The sequence below is a fragment of the Aotus nancymaae genome, unplaced genomic scaffold, assembly GCF_030222135.1.
Source record: "Aotus nancymaae isolate 86718 unplaced genomic scaffold, 86718_ANA_hifiasm-v0.15.2.pri h1tg000010l, whole genome shotgun sequence".
Classification (NCBI taxonomy): domain Eukaryota; kingdom Metazoa; phylum Chordata; class Mammalia; order Primates; family Aotidae; genus Aotus; species Aotus nancymaae.
Genome location: NW_026988421.1, coordinates 27770682 through 27786349, shown reverse-complemented (window position 1 = coordinate 27786349; position 15668 = coordinate 27770682). Strand labels below are relative to the sequence as shown.

The 15668-nt window shown below is 50.3% G+C and overlaps 1 protein-coding gene and 2 pseudogenes across 1 annotated transcript; 1 reads left to right on the top strand and 2 right to left on the bottom strand.

The window, feature by feature from the left end:
* CYP17A1 (cytochrome P450 family 17 subfamily A member 1) lies at positions 1-13025 on the bottom strand. Its single transcript, XM_012439582.3, has 8 exons — positions 12674-13025; positions 10805-10943; positions 10318-10547; positions 8962-9048; positions 7758-7973; positions 7289-7458; positions 5694-5794; positions 1-5182 (listed from the first exon to the last, which is right to left on the bottom strand). Exons 1-8 carry the CDS (start codon positions 12968-12970, stop codon positions 4899-4901), a joined length of 1524 nt encoding a protein of 507 aa, XP_012295005.1. The 5' UTR covers positions 12971-13025; the 3' UTR covers positions 1-4898.
* Positions 13026-13856: 831 nt separating this feature from the next.
* Positions 13857-15144, top strand: LOC105708117 (prostaglandin E synthase 3-like; annotated as a pseudogene).
* Positions 14213-14764, bottom strand: LOC105708110 (profilin-1-like; annotated as a pseudogene).
* Positions 15145-15668: the final 524 nt, after the last annotated feature.

The following is a 15668-nucleotide window of genomic DNA, read 5'->3' as shown; positions in this document are numbered from 1 at the left end:
CCAACCCTGTATTTACTGGCATCACATTAGTAGCTTACCATTGGTCATGGTGGGAGTATTTACACCACAGTAATCAGCAAACACTACAAATCAAGGCTATTCCACACACCCCCACCCCTCCCAGACCTGCTGGTCAAACATTTATTTATCATCACACCACCAGTTAAGGACAGTCTGAGGCTCAAATGGTGACTGTGGAGTCTTGGCAAAGACTTCCAGTTCTGTCAAAGATCTGGGCTTTCTTCTGCATAACGAGATAGAATTTATTTACTTATCACTGGGCCAATTAACCAAGTGATTTAGAGCATTTGATTCAGTCCTCTTGAGATAGGAGGTAGGGTTCAGACATGGAACCAAATTAAGGACTAGCTAAAACGCGGGGTGGGCGAGGCGGCAGAAGCAGCTTTCCATAAGACATGCCTGCTAGGGTGCCATGTCAGTTTACTATTGCTGTGGCAAAACCCAGGAGTTACCATCCCTTTTCATGGCAATGACCTGATGACCTGGAAGTTATCACCCTCATCCTAGAAATCTCTGCATAATCCACCCGTTAATTTGCATATAATTAAAAGTGGATATCCATATGAGTGCAGCCCCGCCTCTGTGTTGCTGTTCTGGGCACAGTGCCCACGGGTAGCCCTGCTCTGCAAGGAGCAGACCCTTTGCTGCTGCCGTGCACTGCTGATTGCTGGCCACCACCGCCAGCTTGCCCTGGAATTCTTCCCTGGGTGAAGCCAAGAACCTTCCTGGGCTAAGCCCCAATGTTGGGGCTTGCCTGTCCTTCATCACTCTTGTGTGTCTAACCTTCTACTTGTCAGGTGCTGATATGCAGGATAAAGAACATGAGAAGGCTGTCTTGAATTCCAGAGGTACAGAGGTGGACAGTGTCCCTGGGTACTCCCACCCAGGCAGATGCTCAGATGCCAAGGTTCAATTTAGGTTCAGTACCAAGGAACAGAAGCTGAGTGCTGAAGAGGGATGCTCATGGTGGATTCATGAGTCATAAGAAATATGTCTGAGCCTCAAGGTGGTGAGTTTAGATCAGTGGTGAAAAGGCCTTCCAAACAGGGGAGAGCACAGTTTGGGCAGGAGTCAAAGTTCATAGTCATTTTCTGAAAGGTCACTCAGCTTTTCTGAAAGGTACTCTCCCGGTCAAACATACCAAGAGTCCTTCTGCGTGACCACAGGGGACAGATGGGAAAGCATGGCTGGCTCCTCACCATGCACCATTGAAATCTCGGGTTCTGGTCGCAGCCCTGCTGCTGAGTAGCTGTGTGATCTGGGGCAAGTCATACCCTACCTCTACCCCATGATGGCCCTCAATTTCCTTATCTTCAGAATGAAGGTTTAGACAGGACACAGTGGCTCACATCTGTAATCCCAGAATTTTGGGAGGCCAAGGCAGAAGGATCACTAGGGACCATGAGTTTGAGACTAGCCTGGGCAACATAGCTAGATCCCCATCTCTTCAAAAAACTTAAAAATTAGCGGGAGTGGTGGCGCACACCTGTAGTCCCAGCTACTCAGGAGGCTGAGGCAGGAAGATCTCTTGAGTCCAGGAGTTCCAGGCTGCAGTGAGCCATGATCGCACCACTGCACTCCAGCTTGGGGAACAGAGTGAGACCCTGTCTCAAAAAAATGAAGTTCATTGGAGAGTTTCCGGGCAGCTGTGGCTGACCCCATCCCCCATCACAAGCAGCCTGGGAGAGATGCTGACAGCACAGCGAGCTCAAGGGAAAAGGTGAACTGGAGGTGGTCCCCTTCCCTCTCCTGGTTCCTCTGCCCCCATCAGCTAGGGGATGGATTCAAGTCAAGCTATCCTCAGCTCAAAGCAGAGGGGAACAAGATTGGCTGGAGGAAAGTTAAGTATTTCAAATTTGCTCAGAATTTGAAAGGCTTTTTTTTTTTTTGAGATCCAGGCTGGAGTGCAGTGGCACAATCTCAGCTCACTGCAACCTCCACCTCCTGGGTTCAAGTGATTCTCCCACCTCAGCCTCCCGAGTAGCTGGAACTACAGGTGTGTGCCACCATGCCCAGCTAATTTTTGTATTTTTGGTAGAGACAGAGTTTCACCACATTGGCCAGGCTGGTCTCAAACTCCAGAGCTCAAGTGATCTGCCCACTTTGGCCTCCCATAGTGTTGGGATTACAGGTGTGAGCCACAGCACTTGGCCTAAAAGGCATTTTGTAGACTAATGGTGAACAGATAAGCATTTAGCAGAAGGCCTGTGTCCTCTGTAGAAGCAGTAGGTGAGTTTAACTGGGATGGAAAACATCCGTTCTCTAACTACTGAACCAGAACGTTGAATGGCAGAAAAATGAAAGACTAATCCTTCTTTTTTTCTTCTTTTTAGAGATGGGCTCTTGCTCCAGGCTAAAGTGCAGTGGTGCGATCTCAGATCACTGCAGCCTCGGCCTCCAGGGCTCCAGCAATCCTCCCACCTCAGCCCCCTGAGTAGCTGAGACTACAGTTGTGCCACCATGCCTGGCTAATTTTTTTTTTTTTTAATTTTTGTAGAAACAGGGTCTCACTCTGTTGCCCAGGCTGTTCTCAAACTCCTGGGCTTAAGGGATCCTCCTGCTTAGGCCCCCTCAAAGTGCTAGAATTCCAGGCATGAGCCACCATACCTGGCCTCCTGCAGGCTCTTTAGCAAAGTCCCAGGGTAACTGGCAGATGAAGGCCAAGACCAAGTTAGGGAATAGTAGGGAATGGTCCATTGCTCCTGATTAACAAAGCTTTTTTTTTTTTTTTGAAACGGAGTCTTGCTCTGTTGCTCAGGCTGGAGTGCAGTAGTGTGATCTCGGCTCACCACAACCTCCACCTTCCAGGTTCAAGTGATTCTGCTGCCTCAGGCTCCTAAGTAGCTGGAATTACAGGTGTGCGCCACCATGCCCAGCTAATTTTTGTATTTTTAGTAGAGATGGGTTTTCACCATGTTGGTCAGGCTGGTCTCGAACTCCTGACCTTCTGATCTGCCCGCCTTGGCCTCCTAAAGTGCTGGGATTACAGGTGTGAGCCACCGTGTCCAGCCAACAAAGCTCTTTTTAAGGAAGAGGGTAGTGCTGTAATTGAAAACCTTGTCTCACTCCCTAAAAGAAATCAGGGGACTCCCTTGATTTCTTTTCTCTGAGACTTGGCTAGGCAGGGTGTCAGCCATGCTCTGCTGAGGTCCTTCCAGAGCCTTCTGTCTAGTCAGAGGGGAAGGACTGGGTTGTTGATGATCTGACCTTTATCTGGCTGGCACCAGGCAGCTGGGGATGGGGCCTCTCTCTAGGCTAAAAGACAAGGGTCGGTTTCTTCCGGGATATCTCAGGACATTCATTTGCAAACTGCCCAATGACCAAGGTTTAAATATACTGGTTTCAAAATCTAAAGGAGTCAGGGCTCCATTTTCTAGTGAGGAAGCTTTTATAGACTTCCTGGGGTTTTTGAGGGGGGGAAAGGAGGCAGAAACCAAGCGCTGCTACAGAAGATGGCTGTAGAAGCCCTTACCTGGCAGTGTTTACCCCAGGGAAGGATGAGGAAAGGGGACACACAGTCTTGGTCTTTGCAGACCGAGACAGAGGGGTGGCAATGGCAGGTCCAGTCTGTGGGTCACGTACACTCCCCCAAGGTCAAACCTGTGAGGTAACATGCAGTGAAGCCTGTTTGGATCAAAACAAACTACACTTTGGCCCAGCTTTCAAAATATAAACTCAGGCCAGGCTCCGTGGCTCACACCCGTAATCCCAGCACTTTGGGAGGCCAAGGCAGGATCACTTGAGGGGTTCAAGACCAGCCTGGCCAACATGGTGAAACTCCATCTCTACTAAAAATGCAAAAATTAGCCGGGCATGGTGGCAGGCACCTGTAATCCCAGCTACTCAGGAGGCTGAGGTAGCAGAATCGCTTGAACCCAGGAGGTGGTTGTTGTACTGAGCTGAGATCCTGCCACTGCAGTCCAACTTGGGCGATAGAGTGAGAGTCTGTCTCCAAAACAAAAACAAAAATCAAAAAACAAACAACAAAAAAAACACACCTGAGGAGTTCGAGACCAGCCTGACCAACATTACAAAACCTCATCTCTACTAAAAATACAAATTAGCCAGGCTTGGTGGTGCACACCTGCAATCCCAGCTACTGAGCTGAGGCAGGAGAATCACTTGAATCTGGGAGGCAGAGATTGCAGTGAGCCAAGATCGCACCATTGCACCCCAGCCTGGGCAACAAGAGCGAAACTCCGTCTCAAAAAAAAAAAAAGCAAAACAACCACCAAGATTGTTCCACATACATACTCAAAACCCTCCAGTGACTTCCTGTCATAATTAGAATACGAAGCTAACCTCCCTCCTGTCCTCCTGTAATCCCAGCTACAGTGGGAACTGACCAACCACTGTGATCTCATCAGGGCCCACTCTCCCCTTCATTGGCCATGCTGACCTCTTCCACCTGGAGGCCTTTCACCTGCTTCTCTCTCGGCATGGGTCAAGAAAAGCCCGGCTGAGGCTGACCCTTTTCAAAGCAGCCACCAGCTGCCTCTACCATTTTCTCATCACATCACACAAATTGTGACTGACTTCAAAGCATTTATGAGTCTCTGAACTTCTTATTCACTTGTTAGCCCTCACTAGAATATAAGCTTCAGAGACCACGGAGCTCGAGTGTCCTGAGACAGTGAATGGCACATAGTAGGTGCTCAATAAAATCTGTGTTGAAAGAATGAGTGAGCAAATGAACATACTCAGGGACCTTATGAAAAAAGCTGTTTATGCACATCACTGACATTGCCACAGGCTGGAAAAGAAGGCAGAGTGGTCTGGGAGCGGGGAAGGACAGCGGAGAAGCTGGAGGGGGGGGTTGCACCTCTAAATCTGTGTTGTGGGACCACAGGGTGGACAGGGGCTGTGAGTTACAGCTTTTAGGTGGTACCCTCAGCCTGGGCTTCCCTCCAGGCTTGGCGCACCTTGATCTTCACTTTGAAAGAGTCGATCATAAAGACCACCTTGGGGTTGCCTTCCAGGGAGGGCATTTGCCCATCATCTGGCACCTCCAGGTCGAACCTCTGCAGCATCCAGGCCATGATGAGGAAGAGCTCCTGGCGGGCCAGGATCTCACCTATACAGGAGCGAGGTCCTGCTCCGAAGGGCAAGTAGCTTAATGTTGGTGAGATGAGCTGGGTCCCCGCTTGATTCAAGAAACGCTCTGCAGGCAAGGAGTGGCATCAGCCAGGGGCTAGGGCAGGAGCAAGTGGAGGCACTGTTCTGCCCTGGCTGAGGGGGAGACATGGCCCTGCCTGCCCAGGGAACCCCGATCTGAGGATGTAGCCTTATTGTGGGGGAACCCCAGCCTGAGGAGAGATACAGCCCTGCTCTCAGGTTACCCTTAAGGACACAGAGGAAATGAAATATTCAGGAAGGATGGAAAAGAGGTGGAATTAACCTATGAAAATACCACCATCCAAGGGGAGAAGCGAGAGACTTAATGGCAGACAGAGGCCTAGAGGGCTGCTTGGAGGGTTGGACGAAGAGTGTGGGAAACCCAGCTGTGAAGAGTTTGGGTAAGTCTATGGCAGGATGAGGGTGTCGACAGGTCCATGGAGTTGGAGCTGAGTTTTCTAGCAGCAAGCGTGGCAGAGGTGAAGGGGTGCTGGAGTGGCGGAGCAGAGTCCAGGCTGGCTGTGTGGCCCAGGGCACAGGACAGGACAGGGACTCACCAGGCATGAACTTATCCGGCTGGTGCCACTCTTCACTGTGATGCAGCGCCCACAGATTGATGACAACATGGGTGCCCTTGTCCACAGCAAACTCACCGATGCTGCTCCAGGGAGGAAGGGGAAAAGCAGCTCTGTGAGACGTTGATCAGTATTTGCAGAGGTCTGTTTTTGCAGACTTTGACTTAGCAACAGATGAATGAAATACACTGTTACATACTAGAATACAGCTTAAGAGTTGGGCTAGGGGGTCATTAGCTGCTTTCAGAGGGCGATTGCAGCTAACTGACGACTACTCTTTTTTATTCCTCGCATTTATTCAGTATAGATTTAATAACTATACTTATTAAATTTTATAGGTTTTAAGTCAATATGCATGTGCATAATTAACATGACTAAAAGAGTGGCTTTACGAATGAATGATAACAGGTCTTGGTTCTGGGGCCTAGAATAAACACCATTAACGGGTAATTCTTCTTTGACTTCTTCTTGAGAGGACTATTTAGCACAAAGTTTACATGCGTAAACAGAGACAAAGGAATGCGGGGTAAACAGACTTAACTGGGGAAGCTTGTATTATTTTAATCTTGACTTTATGACTTATTTTTCTAACGTAAGAACAGGCTGCTTTCAGCCTGTTCTATAAGTGAATAAAAACTTTTCGGTCTTCTAAAAGGGTTGAGACTATAATCTATAACTTCCCTAATCTTTCCCTTAATATTTTGCCAGCCACCCTGAGTGAATCTTAACACCTGGAACTTCGTCCTCCCTTCCCTGCTCAGCCTCACGCCCCCTCATTCCTCTACCGTGGGGGAAGCGCCCTTTACGCCGTCCTTCCCACTCAGTCGCCTTTTCCTCAGCTTCTGCCAGATCAGATCTAAATCCAGCCTTTCCCTCCTGAAGGCGCTTATGTCTGAACCCTTGTGTCTGTGGACCTTGGTGTCTGGCATGCATGGAGGTGTGCGTTGCCGCTGCGGCGCATGCTATGTGTGTGCTGCAGCTGGTTGGACTTGGTCGGAGCATGGAGCTCCCAGTCTTTCATCCCAGACCACATGTCTCCGAGGGCAGCAGGAAGCTTCTCCCGGAAGTCAGGCAGATCTGTGGATGAGTCAATGTCTGTCTGTGGGTGGTGGAGACATGGAGCCATAGGGCCGGGGGCAGGATGATTTTTTTTTTTTTTTTTGAGATGGAGTCTTGCTCTGTTGTCCAGGCTGGAGTGCAGTGGCACAATCTCGGCTCACTGCAAACTCCACCTCCCGGGTTCAAGCGATTCTCCTGCCTCAGCCTCTCAAGTAGCTGGGATTACAGGCACGTGCCACCACCACCATGCCTGGCTAATTTTTCATATTTTTAGTAGAGACTGTGTTAGCCAGGATGGTCTCGACCTCTTGACCTCATGATCCGCCCACCTTGGCCTCCCAAAGTGCTGGGATTACAGGCGTGAGCCACCATGCCTGACCTGGTAGGATGATTTTTAGTAGTCAATGGTTGACTGACGTTAGGTTGGCCAGCAGGCCGGGGCGAGGGGGAGCCAGGTGGGCTGGCAAGCAGTGTTAGATGCACCATGGGGCTAGAGGTTGCTGGGAAGGCAGGCGCACCTGGAGTCAACATTGGCCTTGTGGGGGATGAGCATAGGGGCCACGGGCCTGATGCGAAGCACCTCTCGGATGGTGGCCTCCAGCAGGAGCAGACAGTTACGGTCACTGATAGTTGGTGTGCGGCTGAAACCCACATTCTGGTCAATCTCCTCGTAGAGCTTCTTCTTCACCTGAAGACCAGAGTAGGTTGGAGGTGACCAGTTGTGTGTAAGCCCAGGAGAAGCATGGGCTTATAGAGGAATCCAACTGTGACATCCAGAAGAGCTCGTCCAGTCCCTTTCCAATAGCGGCTCTGAGGCCCAGGCCCGGCTTCCAGAAGATGGGGCAGTCAAAGCCAACCACAGCTTGGGTAAGGGGCAGGGCACGCCTAGTCTTCCTGCATAGAAAGCCTGAGGAATTGCCTCTCCCTCTCTCTGGAGCCCAGAGGTTGGGCTGGCAGGGGTCTAGGATTGATTAGGGGGATGCACACCTGAGGATAGTGCAGCAGGAAGGCCACGATCCACTTGATCACAGAGGTGGTGGTCTCCACGCCGGCCCCAAAGATGTCCCCTATGGTGGTGAGAATGTGGTTTTCTGAAAGCATCTCTGCATCTTGATCTGGGCTGGCATTGCCATTAACCGCGTTCATCTGCGCTTGCATCAGTACGTCCAGCATGCTGGTGATAGAGTCGCTGTGGAATTTCTCCTGGGTTGGGTGAGGTTGGGAGACAGTAATAAGGAAGGAGCCTCATCGGTGACACTCCTGCCATACTTCTGTCCCCGACTAGAGATAACAAAAGGCTCCTTCCACTTGGAAGTGGAGCGGGTCTGGGCAGGACCTACAAGCTTGTGGAGGTAGGAGGCAGCCCTGGGCCTTCTTTATATTTGGTGGAGAAGGTAGGTCTCTTCTAGGATCCTCTTCAATCCCTCACTTTTCCATCCCAACTCCTTAAGTCAGTTTTTTTTTTTTTTTTTTTGAGGAGTCTTGCTGCAATGCCCAGGCTGGAGTACAATGGCTCGATCCCGGCTCACTGCAACCTCTGCTTCCTAGGTTCAAGCGATTCTCCTACCCCAGCCCCCCAAGTAGCTGGGACTACAGGTGCCTGTCACCACATCCGACTAGTTTTTGTTTTGAGACGGAGTTTCACTCTTGTTGTTCAGGCTGGAGTGCAATGGTGCAATCTCGGCTCACCACAACCTCTGCCTCCCAGATTCAAGTGATTCTCATGCCTCAGCCTCCCGAGTAGCTGGGATTACAGGCATGCACCACCATGCCCGGCTAATTTTGTATTTTTAGTAGAGATGGGGTTTCTCCATGTTGGTCAGTCTGGTCTCAAACTCCTGACCTCAGGTGATCCACCCGCCTCCCCCTCCCAAAGTGCTGGGATTGCAGGTGTGAGCCACTTCACCCAGCCTAGTTTTTGTATTTTTAGTAGAGATGGAGTTTCACAATATTGCCCAGGCTGGTCTCAAACTACTGACCTCAAATGGTCCACCCGCCTTAGCCTCCCAAAGTGCTGGGATTACAGGCATGAGCCACCGTGCCTGGCCCTTAAGTCAGTTTTTATTGTACATCTACTATGTGCCAGGTTGTCTGCTAGGTTTTGAAGTGCCTACGTGTGTAGAATGGACCCCACCCTGCTTTCATGATTACTTTCAGCCTAACTCATATTCTCATCTGCTCTATCACCTACCTTGTAATTTCCAATTATTTTATTCAGCAGATCATTTCGTATCTTAACACAGGTCTTTAATTTTTCCAGGGTTTTGTTGGGGAAAACCTGGGAAGTAAAAAGAAATGTTAAATCCACCCCTCTTCCATTTTGCTTTTCCAGCTGGCAGGGTCTCTCCTGGAGGCAGATCTTAGCTTTGTGTCTCTGGAAGTTCTACTCCACCCCTGACCTTCAGCCAGAATGGAAGGGAAGATGGGGACACAGAATGGGTTCGGTTCATCATGACAGTTAAGACAATTTTTTTTTTAAAGTCAGAGTCTCACTTTATTGCCCAGGCTGGAGTGCAATGGTGCGATCTCAGCTCACTGCAACCTCTGCCTCCTGGGTTCAAGTGATTCTCCTGCCTCAGCCTCCTGAGTAGCTGGAATTACAGGCATGCACCACCATGCCTGGTTAATTTTGTATTTTTAGTAGAGACGGGGTTTCTCCATGCTGTCCAGGCTGGTCTCGAACTCCTGACCTCATGATCCACCTGCCTCACCTTCCCAAAGTGCTGGGATTACAGATGTGAGCCACTGTGCCTGGCCAACATTTTTTTTTTTTTTTAGATGGTCTCTTGCTCTGTTGCCCAGGCTGGAGTGCAGTGGAACAATCTTGCCTCACTGCAACCTCCACCTCCTGGGTTCAAGTGATTCTCCTGCCTCAGCCTCCCAAGTAGCTGGGACTACAGGCATATACCATGCCTGGCTAATCATTTGTATTTTTAGTAGAGATGGGGTTTCATTGTGTTAGCCAGGATGGTCTCGATCTCCTGACCGCATAATCAGCTCACCTAGTCCTCCCAAAGTGCTGGGATTACAAGCATGATCCACCGTGCCCGGCCTTTTATGAAGACAATTATAAACAAGGAAGGGGGGCATAGTCTCCACCTCTCCTTCCCCATTCAATCAAACATCAGCCGCTGACACTGCTGTGTGCCCAGCCCTTAGTGAGATAGATGTGAGCTTGAAGGTTCGGACAAACTCCTTAACCCTGATAAGCCTGTTTCTCATCTGCACGATGGAGGTAATAAAATCTACCACCAAAGGGAATTCAGTGATGAATGCTTATAGAATGCCTCATAATGGCACGTGGTCATCAGAAAAGAAATAAGGGCCATTATCTGAAGTATTAATGTGCATAATTAAAAGGCTAAATCTATCTCTGAAGAGAAATGGCAAAGGTTTTAAGAGGTAGAGGAGGTAGAGGTCACTGTGGCTGAGGCAGTCGGGAAAAAGATGGGTCACTGCGGCTGGAGGGAGCAGTTAAAGGAAGGAAGACTGGCAACACTGTCACGGTCTACTGGAACCTGAATGAGGGGTGTGGCGTCATGCTCACCTTCAACCAAGGGAACATGTCTACCAGGCTCTCCTTGCCCAGGGCGTCTACAATGCCTCCGTTGTAAGTCTCTACGATCTTCAACTCAGGGGCCCCATACTTGAAGGAGAAATTGAAGCAGATCAAGGAGATTACATTGGTTACCGCCGTGAAGACAGGAAAGGAGATGTCTATGCTCTGTCCATCGTGGGTGGCCAGCACATCACACAACATACTGATTTCCTGACAAACTGAAAGGAGAGAGGGGCATGAGGGTGAGAAATGGATCAGCACCCTCACCTCCTCTCTACTGGTTCCCTCTTAACAGGAGCAGGGGACAGACAGCAGATGGCCACTAGATGGCAGCAGTAGCCAAGAAAAGGCTGCATTGAGCTCTAGCGGTAACCCTCACCCCTCCTCAACCCTCTTTTCCCTCCCCAACCCTCCTCTCCCTCCAGCAGCTCCGGTGGCATCCAGCCCCAGCCCCAGGGGCCAGCCTGGCACTCACTGATCTTCTCCAGTTTCTGATCGCCTTCCTTGAACAGGGAAAAGGTGGCCATCGCAAGCTTTCGATGCAGCTGCCAGTGTGCGCTGTAGTCAGCGAAGGCGATGCCCTTGCCCTTGTTGGACAGGATGTCTATGGTTGCCTTTGGAGAGCAGGTAAGGCTGTAGGAATCATGCACCATCCACCCCACCCTGAGCCTTGCACCTTCTGTCCCTGCTTTCCCTCCTGGGGGAGAAGGCATGTGCATCGCATGCTGTCCACCACGTGGGCACAGCCCCATGGCACTCCACCATGACTGTGAGGTCTTGGCAGGACAGACCCTAAGGCCTCCTATTCCCAATTCCACCAGAAAGACAGTATATAGAGGAGAAAGAAAGAACCCTGGATTAGAATGCAGCAGTCCTGGGGCTCTGTTTGCTGATAGGGTGCCCTCTAGGCTTCTTCTTTTTATTTTTTTAGATGGAGTCCCACTCTGTTGCCCAGGCTGGAATGCAGTGGCACAATCTTGCCTCACTGCAACCTCTGCCTCCTGGGTTCAAGGAATTCTCCTGCCTCAGCTTCCTGAGTAGCTGGAATTAGAGGGGTGTGCCATCATGCCCAGCTAATTTTTGTATTTTTAGTAGACAGGGGGTTTCACCATGTCGACCAGGCTGGTCTTGAACTCCTGACCTCATGGTCCACCCGCCTCAAACTCCCAAAGTGCTGGGATTACAGGCATGAGCTACTGTGCCTGGCTTCTGGGCTTCTTTTTGCTTATCAGTTTCTGACCAGAGGAAGGCAGCTATGGATGAGATACTCTCTAAACTATGCCTGTCCAGAGGGTAGGGAGCAGGTGGGCTTATAGAGGCTGAGATCTCCACTTTTCCCTGAGCCCTTTAGGGAATGCTAAAGGCACAGCTCACCTCACTTGGGTTTACCCTTCCGTTGCAAGCCTGCATTCCCAACCACAAGCCCAGATCTGCAGAATGCAGATGTTTTGTTTACCCAGTCTGGACTTGGGCCAAGCTGTCTCCTCCTAGAGGCACCCCCAAAAGCGTAAGAGTCCAAAGCCTCCCTTTTCCATCTCCTGACTCTGAAACTCCACTCGACTAGCCTCCTCCACCTTCTCTGCCCTGGGGAGGAAACCAGCAGAGGTAGGAGCCAGGTAGTTGGCCAGCAGACCTGGCCGATTGGCCCAAGGCAAAACAAACCAACCCTTGGCTTGATCAAAGCTGAGAGGCTGAGGATGCTGCTGGGGTGTTCAGGGGAGTTCTCAGCAGCAGTGTTTCTGGATGATCAGTAGCCCTCCAGGCCTGGGAGCACAACAGCAAGCTCAGCAGGAGGCTCATCAGTATCCCCGAAATGTCATTGTAGATCACTGCCCCCTGTGAGCCAGAGCAGCTGGAAATGGCACCAGGAAAACAGCAATCCCAGTTTGCAACAGCCAGGCTACTTGTTCCCAGCAGCTTCCCACGGAGGACAGTAATCACTGCCCCCCGTTTTCCAAGAAGAGGAACACGACTCCTGGCTGTATGAGGAGCACTTACTGTGCTGGGCGCTAGGCTAAGTGCTGTACATGCACCTTCTCAGTCCATTAGAGAAGTCTAGGCCCAGAGAGATGAGCGGAGTGAGGGCTCCTTGACTCCTGGGACTACTGCGGTCCTCCCACCCTGCCTCCTGGGCAGCCTGGTAAAGGAGGCCTTCCCTTAATTCTTCCTGCCTCACTTAGAGCCCGGGTGGGGGTCTGAAGGTTCACTCCCCTCACATCGCCTCACTGGTCTGTTTTGGGAAGAATTACAGTTGGAACTGGAAGCCCCATTCTAGGCATGGTGTGAAGACCTGAATAACTCTGGGGGTGGGGAAGGGGACAGGGAGGAGACGGGCATCACTTACCACTTGAGGCCGACCAGAGAAGTCCTTGCCCTTCTTCATAAGTACCTCCTTGGCCAGCTGATGGTTGCCGACAATCACTGTAGTGTTCCTGCCCATACGAAGGGAATAGATAGGTCCATATTTTTTCTGCAGCTTGAATAAGTTCTGATGCATATGGCCACGTCTGGGGAGGAATGGCAGGCTGCCCACCACGGGCAGACACAGGAGGCTCTTGGGGTACTTGGCACCAGGGGACCTTCTCTTGGGCCAAAAGAAATAGGTAAGGGTGAACAGCAAGAGAGTCACAAGCTCCCACATGGTGGCTGGGTGCCGGCAGGCAAGAGGGACAGCGGTGGAGTGGGAGAGCTCCGGCAACTCTAGGACACAAAGGGGCTTTTAAAGGGCTACACTGATCTTCACCTTGACTTTGTGTTATCTCTTGCCTTGTGAAAGATTCTCCTGGAGCCCAGCCAGGCCTGAGCTCACTTCCAGAAGGGAGATTGGCGGTGGGAGTGAAGGCCTCCTCAAGGGCTGGCTCAACTCCAGGGCAAACCTCTGGAGGAGGAGCTAGGTAAGGGAGGTCAGTTGATCCCCTCTGAGGAGCTCTCCATGCTTGAATGACCCCAGAGTGCAAATGTCATCTGGGCTCAGGAATCAAGGCTTGGAACTTTCCATGTTGCAAAATCAAAATCACTGGACAGAAGACAGTCGGGAGGGTTACAAGTAGCAAGGACTGTCAAAGGTCTTTTATCTTACCATTTAAGAGCTGAAGAAAGTGAGGTCTTCAAAAGTCAGGCATGGGGCTGGGCACGGTGGCTCATGCCTCTGATCCTAGCACTTTGAGAGGCCGAGGCGGGTGGATCACTTGAGCTCAGGAGTTCAAGACCAGCCTGGCCAACATGGTGAAACCTTGTCTCTACTGAAAACACAAAAAATTAGCCAGGCATGGTGGTACATGCCTTTAATCCCAGCTTCTTGGGAAGCTGAGGCAGGAGAATCGCTTGAACCCGGGAGGCGGAGGTTGCAGGGAGCCAGTATCGCACCACTGCACTCCAGCCTGGGCAACAGAGCCAGACCCCGTTTCAACAAAAAAAGTCAGGCAGTGACTTCTGAGGACCCAGGTCAAGCCCGCTGCTGCTGCCCTCACCTGAGGGGAGCGAGAAGAGGCTGCGCCCGCGGAGGAACACAGAGTCTCGGAGTTGCCATGGGAGAGGAGCATCTTCTTCCTGGCAGCAGCCGCCACCAGACGCCAGCCCACCCGTTTCCCCATCCCACGCAACCTGCTTCTGCAACGCGATATGATAGAAGGGACTATATCTTCCTTGAATTTCGTGTTGAAGACAGTAAAGATGTTAATGTCAGTTTTGAGAAATCCAAACTTGCATTCAGTTGTCTTGGAGGAAATGATAATTTTTTTTAAGTAGAATCTTTTTTATTCAGAAAAAGAAAAACCCCCACACCAGAAAAGTTTTCCAACCACACACAGGAGGGGCATGGGTAGGGGGAGGTGACGTCCATCCAGCCCTGGCCCTCCAGCCCATGTGGTTTTGGCAGCAATAAAGGGTGTGGGGTAATGGCCCCCAAAATATGAATGGTGTATGTGTGTATGGGAAGGAAAGGGGTGCTAAGCTGTGGGGAGCAGTGGGGAAGGGACAAATGAGGTCAGTATTGGGAACGCTGGAGGTAGGAGGCCGTTTCATAACATTTCTTGTTGATCAAACCGCTTTAGACACTTTCTTTGCCAATCAGCAGGACTAGCGTCCTGACAATCATGGTGACAGTGATATTGAAGTTGGAGGCTCCACTGGTGCTCTTGGTATGAAGATCCATGCTCAGTTCCCCATCCTGCAGCAGTGGGTCCAGGATCACAGAACATTTCTGGCCCCCAAGTGTCAGCCCATTCACGAACAAACTTGACCAGTCTTTGCCAATCAGGACACCAACCTCAGCTGGCCTGATGTTGGTGAAGGTTTTCCCGGGGACGGCAGTCCAGATGGAGGGCGAGTCTTTGTGGTCCACGGCAGCCGTGTCCTGACAGGTCCCTTCCACCACCAGGTTGTCGATGTGGGTGTTCCACCCTGCCGTGGGCTGCTGGCACCGCTGCCACTTCCTGGAAGTGTTCATTTTAAGCATTTTGATCTTTTTCACCGTATTGAGCCAAATGATATCAAAAGTAAACGAACGGACAGATGGATTTTAGTTGCTTACAAAAAGGAAAATCTGGCCAGTCATGGCCAACGTTAACAAAAGAAAGGGCAAATCTTAACTGGCTTAGTGTGGACTTCAGTCATTGGAAAGATTGGGAAGATTATTCAGATGAAGCCATGTCTGATTTTGATCGTTTCTCTGAGAACAACATGGTGGTGAAGAGGATGTAGATTTATCAGATGGAGCAGATGATCATTCACAGGAGAGTGATGATGAAAAAATGCCAGATCTAGAGTAAGGAATATTGTCATTACCTGGATTTTGAGAAAGAAAAATAACTTCTCTGCAAGATTTTCTAATTGAGAGAATTCCTGGGTTGATAGCTCTAAAGATGGATGGAGCCTTTGCCTACTTAAACTTATTTTTCAACCTGTTTGGTTTTCAAAAGGCCTCACTGAGGGTTGATGTGCACCATTGTATGGGGCAATTTTGAGCCAGCTAAGGCAATAATCTTATGCATGAACATTTCCCAACTTCCATGAAACTTTTGAGGTTCTAGGCAATTGATGCAGCAGTTGTGATAAATACAAACATCTCACCTAAGTCTCCTTTTCTTCATAACATAGATACTGACATGTTAGGAAGCTCTCAGCTTGGGGGAAGAGAACTAAACGTTGGATTATAGAATATGGATTCAAAAGTGGCTGAAACTAATTGGCTGACACCTTACTGGTAACCTGCTATTCCTTTTGTGTTATTCCTCAAGATTGTTCTACTAAAGCTTATTTTTCAAAAGATTTACGTCTCCGACTGGGCACAGTGGCTCACGCCTGTAATCCCAGCACTTTGGGAGGCCAATGCAGGCAGA